At 49.5% G+C, this 17,350-nt stretch overlaps 9 protein-coding genes across 9 annotated transcripts; 3 read left to right on the top strand and 6 right to left on the bottom strand.

Annotated features, from left to right (window-relative positions):
- Window positions 1–159: 159 nt before the first annotated feature.
- N7473_000575 (uncharacterized protein) lies at window positions 160–4,885 on the bottom strand (the record flags this gene model as incomplete). The annotated part of the gene is made up of 5 exons (XM_057146515.1): window positions 160–711; window positions 767–1,224; window positions 1,285–4,546; window positions 4,611–4,795; window positions 4,852–4,885. The coding sequence occupies 5 exons, from the start codon at window positions 4,883–4,885 to the stop codon at window positions 160–162; spliced, it is 4,491 nt and encodes a 1,496-aa protein (XP_057014401.1).
- A 1,075-nt stretch (window positions 4,886–5,960) lies between these two features.
- On the bottom strand, window positions 5,961–6,454 carry N7473_000576 (BTB/POZ domain-containing protein; the record flags this gene model as incomplete). The annotated part of the gene is made up of 3 exons (XM_057146516.1): window positions 5,961–6,125; window positions 6,203–6,329; window positions 6,375–6,454. The coding sequence occupies 3 exons, from the start codon at window positions 6,452–6,454 to the stop codon at window positions 5,961–5,963; spliced, it is 372 nt and encodes a 123-aa protein (XP_057014402.1).
- A 1,238-nt stretch (window positions 6,455–7,692) lies between these two features.
- N7473_000577 (uncharacterized protein) lies at window positions 7,693–8,344 on the top strand (the record flags this gene model as incomplete). Its single annotated transcript, XM_057146517.1, has 2 exons — window positions 7,693–7,973; window positions 8,056–8,344. The coding sequence occupies 2 exons, from the start codon at window positions 7,693–7,695 to the stop codon at window positions 8,342–8,344; spliced, it is 570 nt and encodes a 189-aa protein (XP_057014403.1).
- Window positions 8,345–8,937: 593 nt separating this feature from the next.
- On the bottom strand, window positions 8,938–10,775 carry N7473_000578 (uncharacterized protein; the record flags this gene model as incomplete). Its single annotated transcript, XM_057146518.1, has 2 exons — window positions 8,938–10,508; window positions 10,571–10,775. 2 exons carry the CDS (start codon window positions 10,773–10,775, stop codon window positions 8,938–8,940), a joined length of 1,776 nt encoding a protein of 591 aa, XP_057014404.1.
- Window positions 10,776–11,076: 301 nt separating this feature from the next.
- Window positions 11,077–11,280, top strand: N7473_000579 (uncharacterized protein; the record flags this gene model as incomplete). The annotated part of the gene is made up of 1 exon (XM_057146519.1): window positions 11,077–11,280. One exon carries the CDS (start codon window positions 11,077–11,079, stop codon window positions 11,278–11,280), a length of 204 nt encoding a protein of 67 aa, XP_057014405.1.
- A 237-nt stretch (window positions 11,281–11,517) lies between these two features.
- On the bottom strand, window positions 11,518–12,935 carry N7473_000580 (CCDC90 family protein). The gene is made up of 3 exons (XM_057146520.1): window positions 12,315–12,935; window positions 11,902–12,235; window positions 11,518–11,836 (listed from the first exon to the last, which is right to left on the bottom strand). Exons 1-3 carry the CDS (start codon window positions 12,850–12,852, stop codon window positions 11,779–11,781), a joined length of 930 nt encoding a protein of 309 aa, XP_057014406.1. The 5' UTR covers window positions 12,853–12,935; the 3' UTR covers window positions 11,518–11,778.
- A 324-nt stretch (window positions 12,936–13,259) lies between these two features.
- sec53 (phosphomannomutase SEC53) lies at window positions 13,260–14,345 on the bottom strand (the record flags this gene model as incomplete). Its single annotated transcript, XM_057146521.1, has 5 exons — window positions 13,260–13,509; window positions 13,578–13,652; window positions 13,738–14,054; window positions 14,117–14,179; window positions 14,244–14,345. 5 exons carry the CDS (start codon window positions 14,343–14,345, stop codon window positions 13,260–13,262), a joined length of 807 nt encoding a protein of 268 aa, XP_057014407.1.
- A 621-nt stretch (window positions 14,346–14,966) lies between these two features.
- N7473_000582 (putative DnaJ chaperone (Caj1)) lies at window positions 14,967–15,832 on the bottom strand (the record flags this gene model as incomplete). The annotated part of the gene is made up of 4 exons (XM_057146522.1): window positions 14,967–15,537; window positions 15,628–15,688; window positions 15,750–15,764; window positions 15,826–15,832. 4 exons carry the CDS (start codon window positions 15,830–15,832, stop codon window positions 14,967–14,969), a joined length of 654 nt encoding a protein of 217 aa, XP_057014408.1.
- Window positions 15,833–16,770: 938 nt separating this feature from the next.
- On the top strand, window positions 16,771–17,337 carry N7473_000583 (uncharacterized protein; the record flags this gene model as incomplete). Its single annotated transcript, XM_057146523.1, has 1 exon — window positions 16,771–17,337. The coding sequence occupies one exon, from the start codon at window positions 16,771–16,773 to the stop codon at window positions 17,335–17,337; it is 567 nt and encodes a 188-aa protein (XP_057014409.1).
- Between the last annotated feature and the right edge of the window lie 13 nt (window positions 17,338–17,350).

Below are 17,350 nucleotides of genomic sequence, written 5' to 3' on the forward strand. Positions count from 1 at the left end.
AAGACCCTACACCAAAGGGCAGATGACAGTTAGGAATTTATGAAACACGTCTATGCTTTATGTCCTCGCCTAATGCTTAGAGACAGGCTATTTCTCCCACAAATTATTGACAAGTCTGTCTCCCCTAATATCTTCCTTCCATGCTGTTCATAAAATTCGTTAAATCATAGCTTCCTCTCTTCTCTGCTCCGCAGCCTCGCCGCGCAAGAAGCGGCCAACTTCTCTCTCTGCATCACTTGAAAGACCGTGATCATCCTTTCCAGCCGTAGCTCCAAACAGACACTGCCATAGATCATCCTTTTTAACCATCTCACCACCTGCCGCACCGCTCGTCATGAGACTGTTGAGAGTTGCATCCTCCAGTTCCATGGAATTGGCGGACTCGATTGCCGTTTCAGTTATATCTTCTATCAACGACTCGTCTCCGTCACTCGGATTGATGAAGCGAGAGTTTTTCTCCTTTTTTTCCTTCTCCATGATGTGGGCGAGCCGACGATTTACTGATAATTCGTAGATGGATTCCTCGACGGTCCCGGACACGAGGTACATCCAAACTGTAGTGGGACGGCTTTGACCGATTCGATGGACTCGAGCAATGGCCTGCAGTTCAATTGCGGTGTTGATGAGCGGCTCACACAGGAAGACATGGGTTGCGTTGATAAGTGTCAGTCCTGACGACTGTGCCTTGCCATGTAACAAAAAGCATTCAATCTGTAAGAGTACATTAGCATGGTAAATCATGGTTACTAAATGGTGGACCAATTACTCCTGGATCCTTTTTGAACTTCTCGATTCCATCAGGGGCGTCGACACTGCTATTGACGATGCCAAATCGGTCGAATGCTCGCTTCAACACAACCAAGAAATTCCTGTACTGCGAAAAGACAATTGCCTTGGATCCTGGGTCATGCTCCCGAAGCCAGATAATATGACGTGCAAGGGTGTCGACCTTTGTACCAAACGAACCGTCAAGCTCAATGGTTTCAATCTGCTTCAAAACACCCGAGCTAATATCGCTGTAGATTGCATTGTTCGACTGTCTTTCGTGGTCAAATTTGAAAGGCGTCTCTTCTTCCTGGGCAACCAGTTCCTGTGGCTTGTACGTGATTTGATGAAAGTCGTTGAACTTCAAAGGTTTTTTGCACATAGGACAGGTTCGATGTTGGCGCCACCATAATCGCAGACAATCTGCGCAGTATTTGTGACCACAAACAGTCAAGACACCTAATAGTAAGAGTCAGTCTTCAAGTGCTCTATCAAGTCGGCGTGGGATGCAGTGCTCACCATTTTCAAAGCTTGACTGGCAGATAATGCATATGCGGGAGGTATCTTCCTCGCCTGGATCATCACGGAGATGGATAAGATATCGCCGCTTAGATTTGAGTGAGGAGATTTTAGCCTCAATCTTTTCTTCTTGCTTCAATTTGGAAGCAAATAGCTTCTCATCCATTGGCTTGCCAGCATTCTCTTCATCGTAGGGTGCGACCGTGTCTGAAATTTGCTGGAGATGACGATAATATTCCAGTCGGTTATTCATCGTGTCTCGAAACATTTCCACTTCTCTCTCTAGATTTGAAGATATTTTGAGCTGCTCAGCAATCATTCGGCCGGCATTCTTCAAGACCAAAGTGACCATCTCAAGTTCTGCACTGGCACGAGAGCTTCCTCCAGAAGCTTGCCAATCGAGCGAGCCAACCAAGCTGCGTAGTTCACTCACAATACCACGAAGTGATCCCAGGTTAGGATCTGGCATGAGTTCACTGCGAGTGTTCATGATGGAAAGAAACAGTTCCGGGGATGGCCCTTCTCCTTTCTTGGCCTGAGCGATACCAGCCTTGGCCTCGTGGGAGATAAGAATGTTCTTCTGGCCGGTAAGGGCATCGTGACGATCGGCATACATCGTACGGAGAGCCTCCATGTAAACGTACATTTCATCTTGGTGCTTGGTTGATCGCTCGTACTCGTTTCCTTCCAGTTCAGCATCCTCTTCCTGGTCAATGAGTGATTGAGAGACAAGCCCAATCATGACCTCTCGCCACTGATTGTATTGCTCGGCATGCTTGTTCAGAGCATTGCACAAATCCTCGAATTTGTTGAGTATCCTGTAAGATTCCAGTCCCCTGCTGTACAGGTATGGCTTCATTGTCGGAATGTGCACAAACTCCTTCTTTCGAGCCTTTTCCTTGATGGCTCTCATGTACCGCTCGACTTTGCGAGAGATGTCGATCAACATCTCCTTACGAATCAACTTTGCTGCCTCGTACCCTTCCTCTTCCTTCTTCTCAAGGGCTTTGAAATGCTCGGAGTCTGGTTGGGTCAGAGTGGGATCACTTTTGATCTGGTAGTACGCATTCGCGGTGAAAAACACAGCAATATGTTGCACTTCCAGGGCAGCACGAAGCTTCAGACGACACTGGCCAATACGGCTGTTCTTGTCTACTTCTTCTTCGTCGTTTTCGTCGTCGGTGGTATAATCAGGAGTTTGAGGGATAGTTGTTACGCCATTCAGAGCCACGCCCTTGTTTTTCAACCGCTGTAATTGAAGCTGCGCTCTGCTGTCATTTACCAGCTCAGTAGCACGGTCCAGAGCAGCCTGCCAAAGAGTTAATGATTCTTTCTTTCGCTTCGCATTCTCGAGAAGCTGGCCCCGACGAAGCTGAGAAAGAAGTACAGTTCTCTCTTCCGTGCGGATAGATGTGTCGGTGGTCTCAATCATAACTTCAAGAACCTCATCGACCGTACGCAGCGGGCCATTGCTGGCGCCCAACGCCCGACGATTACTACCACTAACTTCAGGATGGAGACAGGTCTGGCGAAGGCGGGTTAACCAGGTGCGCATTTTTTCAACAGTCCCCGGGTCTTCGGGATTCCAGTCATCCTCAAGAGGTGCGCCGAATGCATCGAGACCACACTGTTCGCACATCTCCTCGAACAGTTGTCCATAATGCTGCTCCTCGATTGGAGTAAAAGGAGTAGTGATCACAATACGCTTCTGAGGCGGTAAGCGCAGTTCGTCGCGTATTTTGTCTTTGGTATGTCGAAGCGCAATCGAATTGATGATGCTGACCAACACCGGGCCAAATCTTGAGTAAAGACGCTTCCATAAGGAGCTTGAGTCGCAAAATGGTCTGTACTGGAGAAACAACAGCAACCCGAACAGATCATCGATATTCTTTCGCAATGGTGTACCAGTCACAGCCCAGGCGTTCTGTCGAGGGATCAAGCGAGCCACCTTTGCTGCATTGCTGACACCGCTCTCAATCATCTGAGCTTCATCTAGGCAGACACGCCACCATGATATCCGGACTAGCGGTGTTTTTCGAGTCTCAAACCGCTTTTCATGGCGAAGACTCCGCGATGGCGTGGCACCAGCATAGTGTATCTCCCGAGAAATAACGTTGTAGGTGGTTAAGACAACGTCAAAATCTGCTATCTCTTCAATCATCAAGTCATCTGATTTTTCTTGTCCACGCCTAATGCCCGTGTAGTGATGCACCTTTAGTTTCGGAGCATGTTGCTCAATTTCTTGCTTCCATTGTTCCAGGATTGCCGGTGGTGTAATGATCAAAGTAGCGCCAGATACCCGCAACCCATCAGGATCGGGTTTCAGCGTTTCTTGCGCAGGTCGTCGATTCAAGCACATCAGAGTAATCATCTCAACTGTCTTCCCGAGTCCCATCTCTTCTGCGAGGATGCCTCCTCTCAAAAGATTCGCGGCATCGCCCCATTGAGATATCTTGGTAGTAATTGTCATGAACAGATGACTGAAGTAGCAGACGTTTCCATCGGCGTCCTGTATTTCCTTGAAAGATGCTGGAAGGCCATTTGGCAACGGCCTATCGATAGTGGCAATGGTCCCGTCTTCCTTGATCTGGGTTCCTTCCCTCCACAAAAGCCACCTAACGGCTCGTCTTTGGAAAGGGAAAAGCTCACACTCCAGATCATCACACTTGATATTGGCGGATGCACTTTCAGTATCCTGTGGGACGTGGACACTCTCGTAGAACTCCCGTGGCAACCACTGCCGATGATGTCCAAGTAGCTTCTCACGGCGTCCGTGAGGCGCATATTCGAGGGCGGTTACATGATCCTCTTGCAAAACATACTTCCCAAAAAGTTCCAAAGCTGGATCTGGTAGATGATTGAGACTAGGCGTCTCAAGTGAATCTCTCCAGAGGCCAACTATTTCCACTATCAGGGATTTTGTTTCGGTCAAGAGTTGTACGGTGGCTTGATAGCACGCAGTGGGAAGACGATTGTAGCATCGATCGGCGGCAGTCAGCTGAGTGACATGTCTGAGCTGTTCAAGAAAGCCGACCAGTCGCAAATCATTCACCACACAGGAGATTATATCCTTTTTCTCTGCATCAGTTGTTGTAATGACCAATTTATGAGAAACGTATTCAACATCCGGACGGTCGAGAGTGACTGTCGCATCAGAGCGTGAACTTGTATTTTGAATTTCGACGAGGACAGGTATTCGGCGCGAGAGATAGGAGAGTTTATTCGGGGTTTTATCATTAAATCGATATGCTTCGGGGTAGTCCTGATGAAAATGGTGGCAAATTGTTAGCTTTGCTTTGTTGAGCATAATGCGATTGATTACTTACTAATCGCAAAGACAACCGAGTCAGTGGGATATATCCCAAGGGAATTCCAGTTGACGATACACCCAGCTCATCACTCAAATTGTATGGACCAGACTTGGTGACCTTGCGCCGCTTGCTAGGGCGTCCATCGACATCAAGAGTATCGTTCTGCGCGAACGCGGAGATGAGGGTCTCGGGGATCACGCCTGGTACAGTAAGTCTCTGCTCTAAGCAGCACAATCCAGGGGCTAGAAGTACCTACCTGGGATATCGGTATATTCCGCGACCACGCCCATCCTGATGACAAGCGTGCTAGAGATCTTTTAACGCCACACGACGAGGATTGGCAAAGGGAAGATTCGCAATCGTGAAATCTGGGGAGCATCTTATCGATGCAATCACGTGGAGATACGTGGTAATAGCCAATAAGAATGTGCTAGAGAGCCTCACCGCTTACATGACGCATCTCACCGCCTTGGTCTATCTATAGGTAGAGGACCGATGACGTTCCTTGAAGAAAGGGCAGATGACTCTCTCAGTAGTAGTACTAGATATTGGTCGAGCATTAGACATCGCCTGGTATAATTTGATGGCCATGTTTCAAACTTTCTCATTTCTTTGCCTTCAATCTATACCGAAGTTTTATCTTGCCAGATGCCTGTCGCACTGCGATATATTTTGACCGAACTAGAAGCAATTCGTCATGTGGAAATCCCTTTATGTGACTCATGTAGTATACCTATCTAATACGGCCGATCTGTAGGTCAGTGCGACTGGAAAAAGCGCGATGATGGATTGAACAGAGTCACGCTTTCTATATTACGCATTTAAGGTAAGTTACTGTCTGCGTCAGGGATTTTGTAACATGTATTGTTGGTGAATCGGAGGTTTCCTAGCAATAAATCCATATAATCCCATAAAAACACCAGAAATTCGAAAACCGTGCTCATACTCTTCCGTGCCATATCAATGGAAATGCCAGGAAAATCCTAGAAAAAGACAAATAGTGATACATTCTATTCCATCACCGTGAAATCGAACCTTGCACGGCAAAGAGGGCATCTGAGCCGGGAAGAATCATCCCCAGGCATCATCCACCATATTGTACGGCATCGATCGTTGCCACAGGAATAATAACAAACTTTATCACCCGGTGTTCGAAGAATGAGATCACTTGAAAATTCCCCAATTTCACGCACCACGTCTCGGAAGGCCGGTTTTAACTTCAAAGTGTCCAGACGTGGTTGCACAGTTAACAATGCGAGGTCCCGGAGGACCCGGTTCCTTCTATCTTGTAGATTGGTAGATTTCCGAAATTACATCCGGAAAGTCTTTATCATTCCAGGTTGTTCTCACCAAAGTTTCACACTGTTATTTCGCGAGACACTTTAGGTTCGGGATCATGTATTTGTCACTTGTAATGTAAAGCATGACGTTGAAAAGCGTGGTTGACACTTCGACTGGGGGCGAGGGGGGAGTAGGGATCGAGATAATAGAGGAACCGAAGCATGGCCTCAACAGTGCTAGAGGGATCATCTTCGAGAATGATTATGGTTTCTTTGAGACTCCTGATTTTCCGTCAGTGAGAACTTTTGCGAAGGTGACTTTCTTACCTTCCAAGGACCGCTGAATATGCTGGCAAAGTAGTCGGATTGCGCAGACAGTACAAGTTTGTGCGCGTGGAAGCTCTGGCTACCAGAAATGATCGTGATATCAGAGAAACTTTCGGAGTTGAAGAATCTTTGAATATTAGTAATGTTTGATTATTAAAGACTGAGCACTCACCTCTGAAATCCGGATTGGAGATGATCAGGGCTGTTTATCTCGTCGTAGGAGCGCTTTGTGCCTTGCTGAGAGTCCGCCATCTCGTTGTTAAGTGCAGTCTAAGACGGTGTCTGCTTAAGTCTTTGTTCAAGATGTGAGCCGATCCTGACGAGAAGTGAGCGATGTGTGAGGAGAAAGTGTAGGAGAAAAGAAGTGAGGGAGAGAGGTGTTAGGGAGGAAAATGGGAAAGGAGAGAGGAAGAGGAGAGAGGAAGAGGAGAGAGGAAGAGGAGAGAGGAAGAGGAGAGAGGAAGAGGAGAGAGGAAGAGGAAAGGGGAAGAAGAAAGGGGAAGAAGAAAGGGGAAGAAGAAAGGGGAAGAAGGGAGAGGGAGTAAGGAACATGCAAACATCAAAGCTCCACGGATAACCCTAGCACTAGAAGACAATAGTACTATCTAGGTCGACTAGATTCCACTATCAGTATCGGAGTCTAATTGAAGGCTATATATAAGCATCAGATTCTATATATTGTGAATAGAAATTTGAGGGCAGCTAGGTCCTCCATACTGCTGTTGATGCTTCCAAAAGACGAAGCCCATAAAGGCATTACCTATTTAGCCTGAGGAAACAAGCCATGTGGAAAGTTCCGGTTGAACGATGTGGCTAACCCTGTGCATATAAGCAATCTCCATTCCTATATTCAGGGCTCTTTTCTCTTCCACCGTTAACATATCTGATACTGCGTATCCCTTCCAGCAGATCCTCTCGCCAACCATGCTAGGTTTCTCAGGGCTCAATAAACGGTGTCTACCTTTATACCTCTATATTGACTGCACACTGTCTCAGTCTATTCACCGTGCTTGACACCTTGAACGGTGCTGAACACTCGCTTGTTATATACCCGGAAACACTCTCAACACGGCTTTATTAGCAATGACCAAGTGGATCTCTCCTCTTCTCCACACCTTCTGCTCCTTCAACACTTGCTTCACTCTGTTGGATTCTAGCGCACCTATTGGTGTCACTCTTCATAATCGTCCCGCGTGGTATGATATATCTTTCGTTGGGATTGAGCAACATAACCCATTCTGTCTAACTTAATCTCTTTGCCACATAGAAAACCTACTCTTGAAACGATCATGCTGCCAGAATCGCCAAGATGGAAAATCGAGCACCAAGACTGAACCCACCTCGGTGATCCCTCTCGCTTTCCTTCATCAACCGCACTGGTTGTTGGCCCTGGAGTGTGCGAGGCACTGCTGCCCGGCTTTCTCGACCAGGAGAACTCAAAGATATCGACCTCTGATTATTTGTGAACAAATCGCAATATTTGTCAAGCCATGGAAATTGAGGAGGAAAGGGAAGAACCCTACGCTTATATTCATTGCCCAGAGAAGATCATGCCCCAGGAAATGTTTGGGGGTATATACATTTCCAATGATGCATTGCTGGACTTGAGTCCCCACCAGATTTTCAAGCCTGCCAGGGCTCTGGAGTCGATGAAATTCGGGCAGCCCTTGAAAAGAAACACTGCCCAAAAAAGTGGGAGGATGTTGCACGAGACCGCAATTGAGGAACCTGCCAGTCTAGAAGAACACCCCCAAGCGGGAATTGGCGAAATGTGTGGCCACCAACAGCGAGCGTGACCTTATCCAACAATCCTTCCCTCCTCGGGGCAACACAAGCCTGGACTCTTGAGGCAGTGATCAGGAGTCTGCTTTCAATCCGCCTAAGGGGACACCAGTTTCCTCGATTGACCACGGTACTCAGCCCGTCTTGTCTACCACGTCTCCTCATAGGGGTGGCGATCGAGGCCAAGATGTCAAGGAGGGTGTGACGTTCGATCAACGCCTTCGCTCCCAAGACGCCATTATTAACAAAGACTTCGACACGTCGTCGCCGAACCGTATGACTCAGGGGTCACCCGCCGACACATTGGGCAAGCTCAAGTTCCGGCCTTACCCACGAGAGGTCGTGAAGGTATGCCAGTAATACGCGGAAGAAGCCTCGCAGCAGGGTGAACAATAGGTGCGCCCAAGTGGTGCAACGGCCGGATATCGCCGTCATCCTGAAGCATTGCGACCTCCACTAAGCGGATATACAAGATTGGGGGATACCGTACGAGTGCGTCGACATCCAAGACTACTTCGACGCGACTCACACGAGGCCAGTCAAGATCCGCAAGCACGGCGGTCACCAACCACATCGAAAAATGACATTCGCCATGCTGAGGTTACTTGCTGGCAAAACGTGTCTCGCGGTTCATCAAGTCGTTGGGTGCAACAATTGTTGAAACCGGACAAGCCTTCTCCTTCGCACAATCCTTTTTCTAGTTCTTCCTCTTAGGCAACTCAAGCCTTCATTCCGTATAAACTTCTCTCATAAAACTCTTACTTGTGGCTCATTACTTTCAACAACAATCACCCTGACACCAGAAATGCTCAATCTCTATTCGTTCGCACACCTTTAAAAGCATCATGCCACCTCTCAACATGGCTTCGAATTCTCAATTATTACTGTCATTTATTGCCTAGACAATAATGCTATACGTAGCCAACCAATGAAAGCAGACAGTCCTCAAACCCCTAACTGGGTGGACTACCCGGTCCTCTTCCAAGCATACTCCGCACACTACCCCGACCAAATGCAGTCATATCCTTGTATACCTTCTTCGCACCGCCCTGAGTATCGGAGACGACGTTCCCATTAGCAGCCGTAACAGATCTTGAATAAGACACTCCATTTGCAACACCGGAGAACTCATCAGCCGTGTTACCAGTAGAAGCTGAGCTTGATCCAGTGGCTGACTTATATGTCGCATTGCCGGACTGCGTGGTGTGGAGCTGGGATGGTCCGGAGACGAACGTGTAGGTTGATAGACCTGGACCACCGGTAGATTTAATTTCAAGACCTCGTTCCATCCATGCATCGATTGTAAGGGAATTTGTGGTAATGCCGTAAGTTGCGTTGACGATGAGAGGGTAGCTAAAGGTGGTTTCATTGGAGCTTGATTTGATTCCGAGTTTTGAGATGGTGTTCTTTCCAGAAGTCAGTTGTGTGTTGACTTGACTGTATCCTTGTTGGTTGAGGTAGCCGTAGTTGGAGAAAGATAGTTTTTGTGACCACGAATATTCTGGGGAAGATGCAATGAAGGTCCGCTCTGCAGTTACAGAATATGACAATGTGTCGTTTTCGCCGGTCTCGTTCTGCGCCAGGTGTCGAGTGACGGTGAATTTAGGCGCAGGAGCTTCCACGTGAGGAACGGTTTTGCTGCGAGTGACCAGGGCTTTTGAGCTTGTCTTGTCCCCAGTGTAGAGGAAGATGTTGCCAGTGACAACCCAGTAGGAGCCCACAGTATCAGCAAAGGTGGCAGTTCCACCAGTGATATTCAACCCTGTGACTCGAATCTCGAACGAATGTTCCTGACCATCTTGCACCAGTGGAAGGAAAGGCGAGATATCAATCTCTGGTTGGCGAAGATCAAAGGCATCAATACCAACAATCGGGCGCCAAAAACCAGGTGCTACACCCCCAGTGAAGATAACAGGGAAGGGCCACACGACGCCAGCAAGAATACCATCAATGTAGAGCTGAATCTCTCGGAAGGGGGAGTACCCGTAGAGCTCGCCCACGGTGCTTATGAAATCCTCTGTATCCTCCGAGAAAACATTCGACCACCAAAACTCCTCCTGAGATTGACCACAGGCGGAAATGGCAACTACAGCCCGTGATACCGTGTCGGGAATTGTATAAGAGACGGTTGTGTTATCAGTTGGAACCGTGAACGCACTGGCGGAGTTCGAAGCAGACTTCTTGGCCGAGATAGGATAGATGATATCTGCGCTTCTCGCGTTCCCCGTGTATGAGAAGTGCACCGTCAGCGTGACATTGAAAGGTCCCGTATAAACATCCGTAATGATATTCCCCAGATCAAAGATTAGTTTCTGCGACTCAGTCCACAAGGCATTATACTGCGACATCTCCTTGATGTATGTCCACACGATTCCCGTGGATGTTGGCTCTGCAGTCGAGGTGCGGAAGACCTCTGCATCACCCAGGTACATCAGTGCCAATCGATCATACTGGTGTCCACTGGAGGTGACAGTCATGTTGATCCTGACGGTATCAAATTTGCAACTTGGGGGCTCATAGCTTCCTGAACGTCACCGAGGTTAGCATCATTTCATATATCAGCAAGCTCCCTAAGGTAATACTTACCAACAAATGGCACGCCATAGCTTTCACCAAAGGAATGCTCCATCAATAGCATATCCAGGTCACATCCATTGTGACTCTTCGGCGCAAACGTGACAGGCTGATACACCTCAAACACATCAAGTACGCCCGTGGACGAGTACGCAGCATAAATAAGCTCAACTTGCCCCAAAAAGAGCCACACGTTCAGGAGCTGCATGATAATCATGGTAGCAATAGCAAACCTTAGCGACCAAAGATCTCTCCCGTAAATCCACCTGTATTCCCGGTCACCGGACTCCAATCTATCTTTTGCCTGAGCAAAGCGAGGTGACTTCAAACTCGCAAGGTCATTCAGTAAAGACCACAGATCCGACAAAAGGAAGACCGACTTCCAAAAAAGCCAAAGCACGAACAGCAAGAGAGCCAGGTGCGCGGCGAGTGGAGGCGACTTTATGCTGGCCAGAATCGAATCAGGTAGCCAGCTCGTCAACGACGCTAGCAAAGACTTGAACAACGCCATTATCATCATGCAGCCCGGTGACAAGCTAGTGGAGACTAAACCGTGTACTCCGCACGAGGATGCAACATTCACAGCCGATCATGCAGGCCAGGCCGCCTTGACCCCCGCGCAAGATAAGCTCCAGGGGAAGGTGCCAGGCACTCCAATCGGGAGTTCGGCACCCGTGGGAGGAGTTCTGATGCTTAGCTTGGTTGAAAATTGCATTTCATAGGATGGGATTCGTCATGACGAGGCTTGTTTTGGGAAGTAATGGGGTTGATTGTTTTATTCAGACAGCGTTTGCCGAGCATCGGCTGATACTATAACGTCGATGGACTAGCGTTTTGTTGATGCCGACGGGGTTCCGGGGTGGGACAATTTGTCTTGCAGATAGACAGTGCCTGCCTAAATGGGTTACAGTGAAATATTTCGAATCGTTTTGAACACTCGAAAAGTTCATTCGGATTTTGCTAGTGTTTTGTTGGATTGACTCATATAGTATGTAGCCCCTAGCCAAGGAACGATAGGCTCTACAATAGACAACATCCAATGAAGAGGAACACGGTTCATCGCTATCTAACTAACTCGGTCACAAGCCAGAGCAGAGAGTGAAAGCAAAGTATTGATGCAAAAGAAAGAAAAAAGTCGAGGAGACACCAAGTCTCATGTATAAAACAACCAAGAAAAGAAACGCTCCGTAGCCATGCACACAAGTCTATACAAAAGCAAATCACATAAACAGGCGCCAAGCACCAAGAATCAGAGCAGCAGTACCGGTACAGACACCCCTAGAGTAAAGAAAACAGAAGTTAGCATCAATCTATCCGATGATAAACGAGTTCGGAAATCATACATCAGCCACTGCAGGGTCGAGAACTTGACAGCCTCGACACGCTCCCGTAGACCAGCAACCTCCTGCTCAATGCGCGTTTCCGTTTCCTTAATCCGCATCTCTTGGCCATTGGCCTCCTCGCGGATCCGGCCCTTCTCCAGATTCAGATCTAATCGGACGGAGGCTTGTGTGCGGCCGATCTCGTCGCGCAGCCGCGAGTTAAGCTTTGCGAGATCCGCTGCGATCTTCTCGTGTGATGAGCGGGTCAGTTGTGCTTCGGTGGAATCGGCGTTTAGGAGTTCGGAGCGTAGCTTGGCGAAGTCGACTTTTTGGGTGTATGTTGATCGCTCCGAATCTATGATGGAATGCCTCTGGTTAGACGTCTCCGGACATAAGGCGCAGAGGAAAGCTAGCTCAAATGTCGGAATGCTTACCTTCGCGGAGGACCATCGTCCGCGTCAAGTTTTGAATAGACTCTTGGATGATATCGTTCAACACACGCATCATAGCCACGGCCTGTTCCTCACTGAACCCCTCGGCCTGAAGCCTCTTAACGAAGCGGAGGGTGTCAAAATGGTGATCACGAGGTCGAGAGGGTGTCGCATGGAAAGCGCGCTGAGCGGGCTTGAACGCAGCGACGTAAACGCCATTGTGACGGACCGGACTGGTGAGAGGTTGTTCCCCGGCCGGGCGTGAGGCAGGTGAAGTAGACGGTCGGCGGGAAACAGGAGAAACGAAGTGGGAGTCACGGATAGCGGTAGAAAAGGCTCGGGAGGACTGGTGACGAGCAGTGAGTGAGTGGATTTGGCGATTTAGAGGACTCCATCCCTGGGAGTAGTTATAGGTTGTCGTTCTTTTTGTGAGAGCGGGACAATGTGAGGGAGTGACGGATGGACGAGAAGAGGAGCTGTTCCAGGTCAAGCGAGGGAGTAGGTTGCGCGGCACCTCCGCGACGTGTTTTTGAGACGCCATAGCTCGAGGGTATGGGTTTATTCCATGCACGATGGAGATAGAGAGAGACAATTCTTTTGGTGTAAGGTTGGAAGCGATTTGTGACGCAGGCAAAGTTTGTGACGCAGGCAAAGAATTGGACGGATGACTAAACGCGGATCGGGAAACCTTGGAAGATCGACGCTTTCCCCGATGCGCCCCGCAAATTTCCGGAAAACATACATACACCTCCTAATCAAGGGACAGACAATCATCATAACAGTTCATGGAATTAGGATCGATTTCTATCGATTATCTTTCGACAAATATCTTTCAGAGCGACCGAGGACCCTTCTAACAGGTTCTTCCAAGCTTTTCAATATGCATACGCTATTTCGCAACATCATGCCACTTCCGCGGATAACTCACGGCGCGACTCGCTCAATAATTTAAAGGTCAAAGAGCTCCTTCAACTGCTTCATGGTGTCCTCAGGACCATCAACCGAGTGACCGATCGTGCGGGGGTCGGAGTAGATCTCATAATCGTTGCCACCGGGGAAGCACTTGTCTCCGAAGAAGTGGATGGTCTTGTACTCGATACCGGTGATGTTCTTCTCGGCCTCGACGTGCTGCAGGCAGTAAGTCTTGTCCCAACCGGTGGGGAAGACATCGAAGGAGATCTGGCCACCGACGGAGTAGCTGTGTTGCAGAACAGTCGTTAGGGCTATACTTTCACGGTATACATCATTCTGTTGGCGCAAACTTACGTGAGACCGTAGTCGGGGAACTCCTTCTTCAGGGCCTCGACCATATCCCGACGGATGTTGTGGATCTTGTCATAACTAATTCCAGTGTCAGCCAAAATGTCCTCGCATATCCTGCTATCTCACAGAGCATAGCTGGTTCTTCGGGAATGCGTAAACATACGCCTCGAACTCATTCCGCTCCTCCACACTGGCATTACGTCCAACAGGGCTGACATTGATCATGCCATTGCGGAACTCAATGAAAGTACCACGCTTCCTGGGCAATTTGACGTTGGAAATATAACGAAGGCAGAAATCGGCGAGGTCCTGGTACTTGTCCTCCCCAAGCCACTGGATGAAGCTGTTGCTGTCGAGAGGCTTGCCCAGGCGCCAGGCCACGAGGCCGTTCTCGGAGAAGCAGAAATCGAACAGGGAGGTGACTTCGGTAGTCGCATTGCCCAACTGCTCCTGCTGCTTAACGTAGTTGGAGCCGCCGACCTGAACGGTGTTTTCTAGTTAGATTCGACTGGGGACGCAGGAGAGTGGGAGGAGGCACGAACATATCCGATGGCGCACTTGTGTCGCAACCGAGAGAGCAACTCGTGCATCTCAGGAGTGGCGGACTAAATAAACAAGACGTCGTGTTAGCAATTGCTTTGTTTGAGGGGTGTTCTGTCGCAAACATACCCGCCGGGCCTTGCTCAGGGTCTCGTCCACATCGAAGAGAACAATGGTGTCCTTGAGCGGACGGTTCTCCAGAGTAGGGTAAACAGCTGTAGCGGTAGTCATTTTGGGGAAGCAATTAACAATGTCAAGTCACAGAACAGAAGAGAAAAACCAGCGCGGCCAGGCGGGGATAAATATAGACCTTTGATTGAGGGGTGTCCTTTTTGACCGCAAGCGGTGAGCGTGGGTGGGGTGTTGGCTAGCGTGGGCGACGGTCCAGAACTATTGGAATTGACGGGATGCCACCTAGATCATTCGATCAAATGACCAATGTCTCAATCAAAGTAACAGCGGGTTTCTATAGAGAGAAATAAATGCAGTGCGGCCAACTTTCTCCGCAAGGATGACAGGGGATGACCGAGATGGGATCTGGTCAGAAAGTTGTACTGTAAATAAGCCCTGTTATCGATAAGGACCAAAGTCTGGCCAATCTTGGCATGGACCCTATTTAATCGCAGACATGATACTCGTATAACTATATACGGGAAAGAGCTTGTTCCTTGAATGTATTCGTATATCTACATAGGTAATCCGGCTAAACGGTATCCGAGATCTGGACCGATCTCCACAAGATTCCAATGCAAGATCTCATCCAACCCCACTTCTGCTCATAGAAAGACAAAACTACCAGACCAAACGCCAAAATCCAACCAATATCAAATCCCATGCAATTCCCAAAATCCCCTACCGTCCCATCGTAGTCTGGAACACCTTTGCTGCAAGCTCACTCAAGAGCCTCGCCCGATCCGGCTGTGGAAGGTCCAAGAAAACCTCATAGACACTTTTCCCCTTCGCATCGCGAACAGCACCCAACCGATTCCCAGCCACAGCCCCCGCCAACGCACCAGGGACATTCCCCACGATAAAGCCCAGCGCACCACCACTAACTCCACCAACGATGGCCCAAAACCGGCCTGTAGGTCGAGTACGCCGATTTCCCTCATCACCAGCTTCCTCAGCGAGCCCTTCCTCGCGTAGCATCTCCTCAAAGACGGATCCGAATTGGTCATCATCGCGCTCGGCGCGACTACCAAAGCCAAAGGCGGACCATGGGAAACTGCGGCCGCTTGGGGGAACTTCTTCGTCGACTTCTTCTTCGGCTTGTTCGAAGGCGCGGGTTTGGTCGTATTCGCGGCGGCGGGTTGGGTCGGAGAGGGTGTAGTAGGCGTCGTTGATTTCTTGGAATTTTTGGGTTCGGGCTGGTCTTTCGGGGGAGTCGGCGGGGACTCGATCGGGATGGGATTTTAGCGATTCCCTGGGAGGGCGTGTTAGTCTAGGCGGTGTTTCGAGAGGATCTTGGATGGGTCTGGTGATCTTCGGGTATGAATGCTCATAGACTACTTACCTTTTATATGCGCTGCGAATCTGCGGCTGAGTCGCATCGCTGGATACACCGAGGATCTTGTCTGTAGCGACTATTAGGCTTGCTTGTTGGGCGCTGGATGGGGAACTTGAGTATAGACATACAGTAGTCTGGGCTTTCTGTGTGAATAGATCGTGGTCAGTCCGCTATACTATTGTAAATGTTTAACAAGAGACTTACTCGGCATGGTGAAGTGAGGCACGCAAAGCAGGAAGTGAAAATGAATTCTAGAAAGCCTCCAAGAACAGCCACGAGTATAAGAACCACCGTCGACGCCAGTGACGTCGTTCCGGCCTGATTCATGCCTCAGGCCACTAATTACCAGCCACAGACATGTGATTCCAGTTCTTAGGTGTCAAGGTGTCGAGGCATCCAGGCACCCGAAACCAAACCACTGGGTAACGAGTCCACAGCTGAAGTACTAGCGGTCTCACTCTGAAATGTCCAAGCTTACGTGCGATTCGCTCCCCCAGCCACCGCATTTTCATTTTCTCCAGGGGCACTCAGATTAACCCCTCTCGTAGGCTGATGAGCTTCACGATCTCCATTCTACTCCGTACTCTATACATTCTTGTTCCTGTCACTTGCCACGACACAGCAAACCGTCCCCGGTGGGTTCATAGATTGTACATACAGTACGCCCGCGGCCTAGACCTGACGACGTGCGCATCGCTGCAGCTCTTAGCGGCCTGACCTGCATCTGTCTCTTTTCATCCACTTCTGCCCTTGCCACACAGTGGTTAGAATTCGTCGGACTGTCACGAGGCGCAAGCAATTCTTGAGCGCCGGCATATCCTGCACCTGTAACATCGACATTGACATCTACATCTACATCTTCGGCGGGATCTACTTTAGACAGCTTCGTTCTACACCCGTCGGCATTGATTGCGACTCTCTCTTCTCTGATCGCAATCGAGATCGCTGTGGAACAGCCCCAGTCGAAAACTCCCCTCGCAAGTCCAGATCAAACGAGAATTGAACAAAGACTCGCACTCAATCCTAATTCCCGCCATCTGAAAAAAGGCTCATCATCACCACACATAAAACACTCACCTTCCCAAATCCCCCGATTCAAAAACTCCAATCCAAATCAACTTACCCTCACACTCAACTTAAACCCCAATCATGGGCTGGTTCGACGGAGCCTCCTCCTCCACCAAATCCTCCTCTGGAGGCGCCTTCGTTCGCCGGAGAGGGTCCCCAACCCGCAGCACAAAGGGCCACTCCTCCTCTAGCCACCACAAAGGCTACACCTCAACCCACCACGGCCGACATTCGGCGCCGTCAATTTTCAGCCTCGGCCGAGGCACCACAGGCCGCTCCTCCAGTCCATCCGTCTTCTCAACCTTCTCGTCGTCGTCGCGCCGGGCTCGGCCGCGGGAGGGTTTCGTCCAGCGCATGATTCACTCCATCAAGAAGCTTTTCCGGGATATTGTCCGGTATGCGCGCAAGCACCCTGTTAAGGTGTTTTTCTTGGTCATTCTGCCGCTGTTGACGAGTGGCGTTTTGGTCAAGCTGTTGGCTATGGTTGGATTGAGACTTCCGCATGGAGTGGCCAGTGCGCTTGGTGGTGCTGGTGGTGGCGCGCGTGGGTTTGGGGGGATGGAGGGTGCGATGGGGGGTGTTGGGGGTGGGAAGGGGTTGTCGGAGAGTGTGAGTGGGTTGGTTAGTTTGGCGAAGATGTTTGCTTGAGCTTGCTCAAGCT

Source organism: Penicillium subrubescens, assembly GCF_028828155.1.
Source record: "Penicillium subrubescens strain IBT 31985 chromosome Unknown utg000001l_segment0_segment0, whole genome shotgun sequence".
In the NCBI taxonomy this organism is placed as follows: Eukaryota; Fungi; Ascomycota; class Eurotiomycetes; order Eurotiales; family Aspergillaceae; genus Penicillium; species Penicillium subrubescens.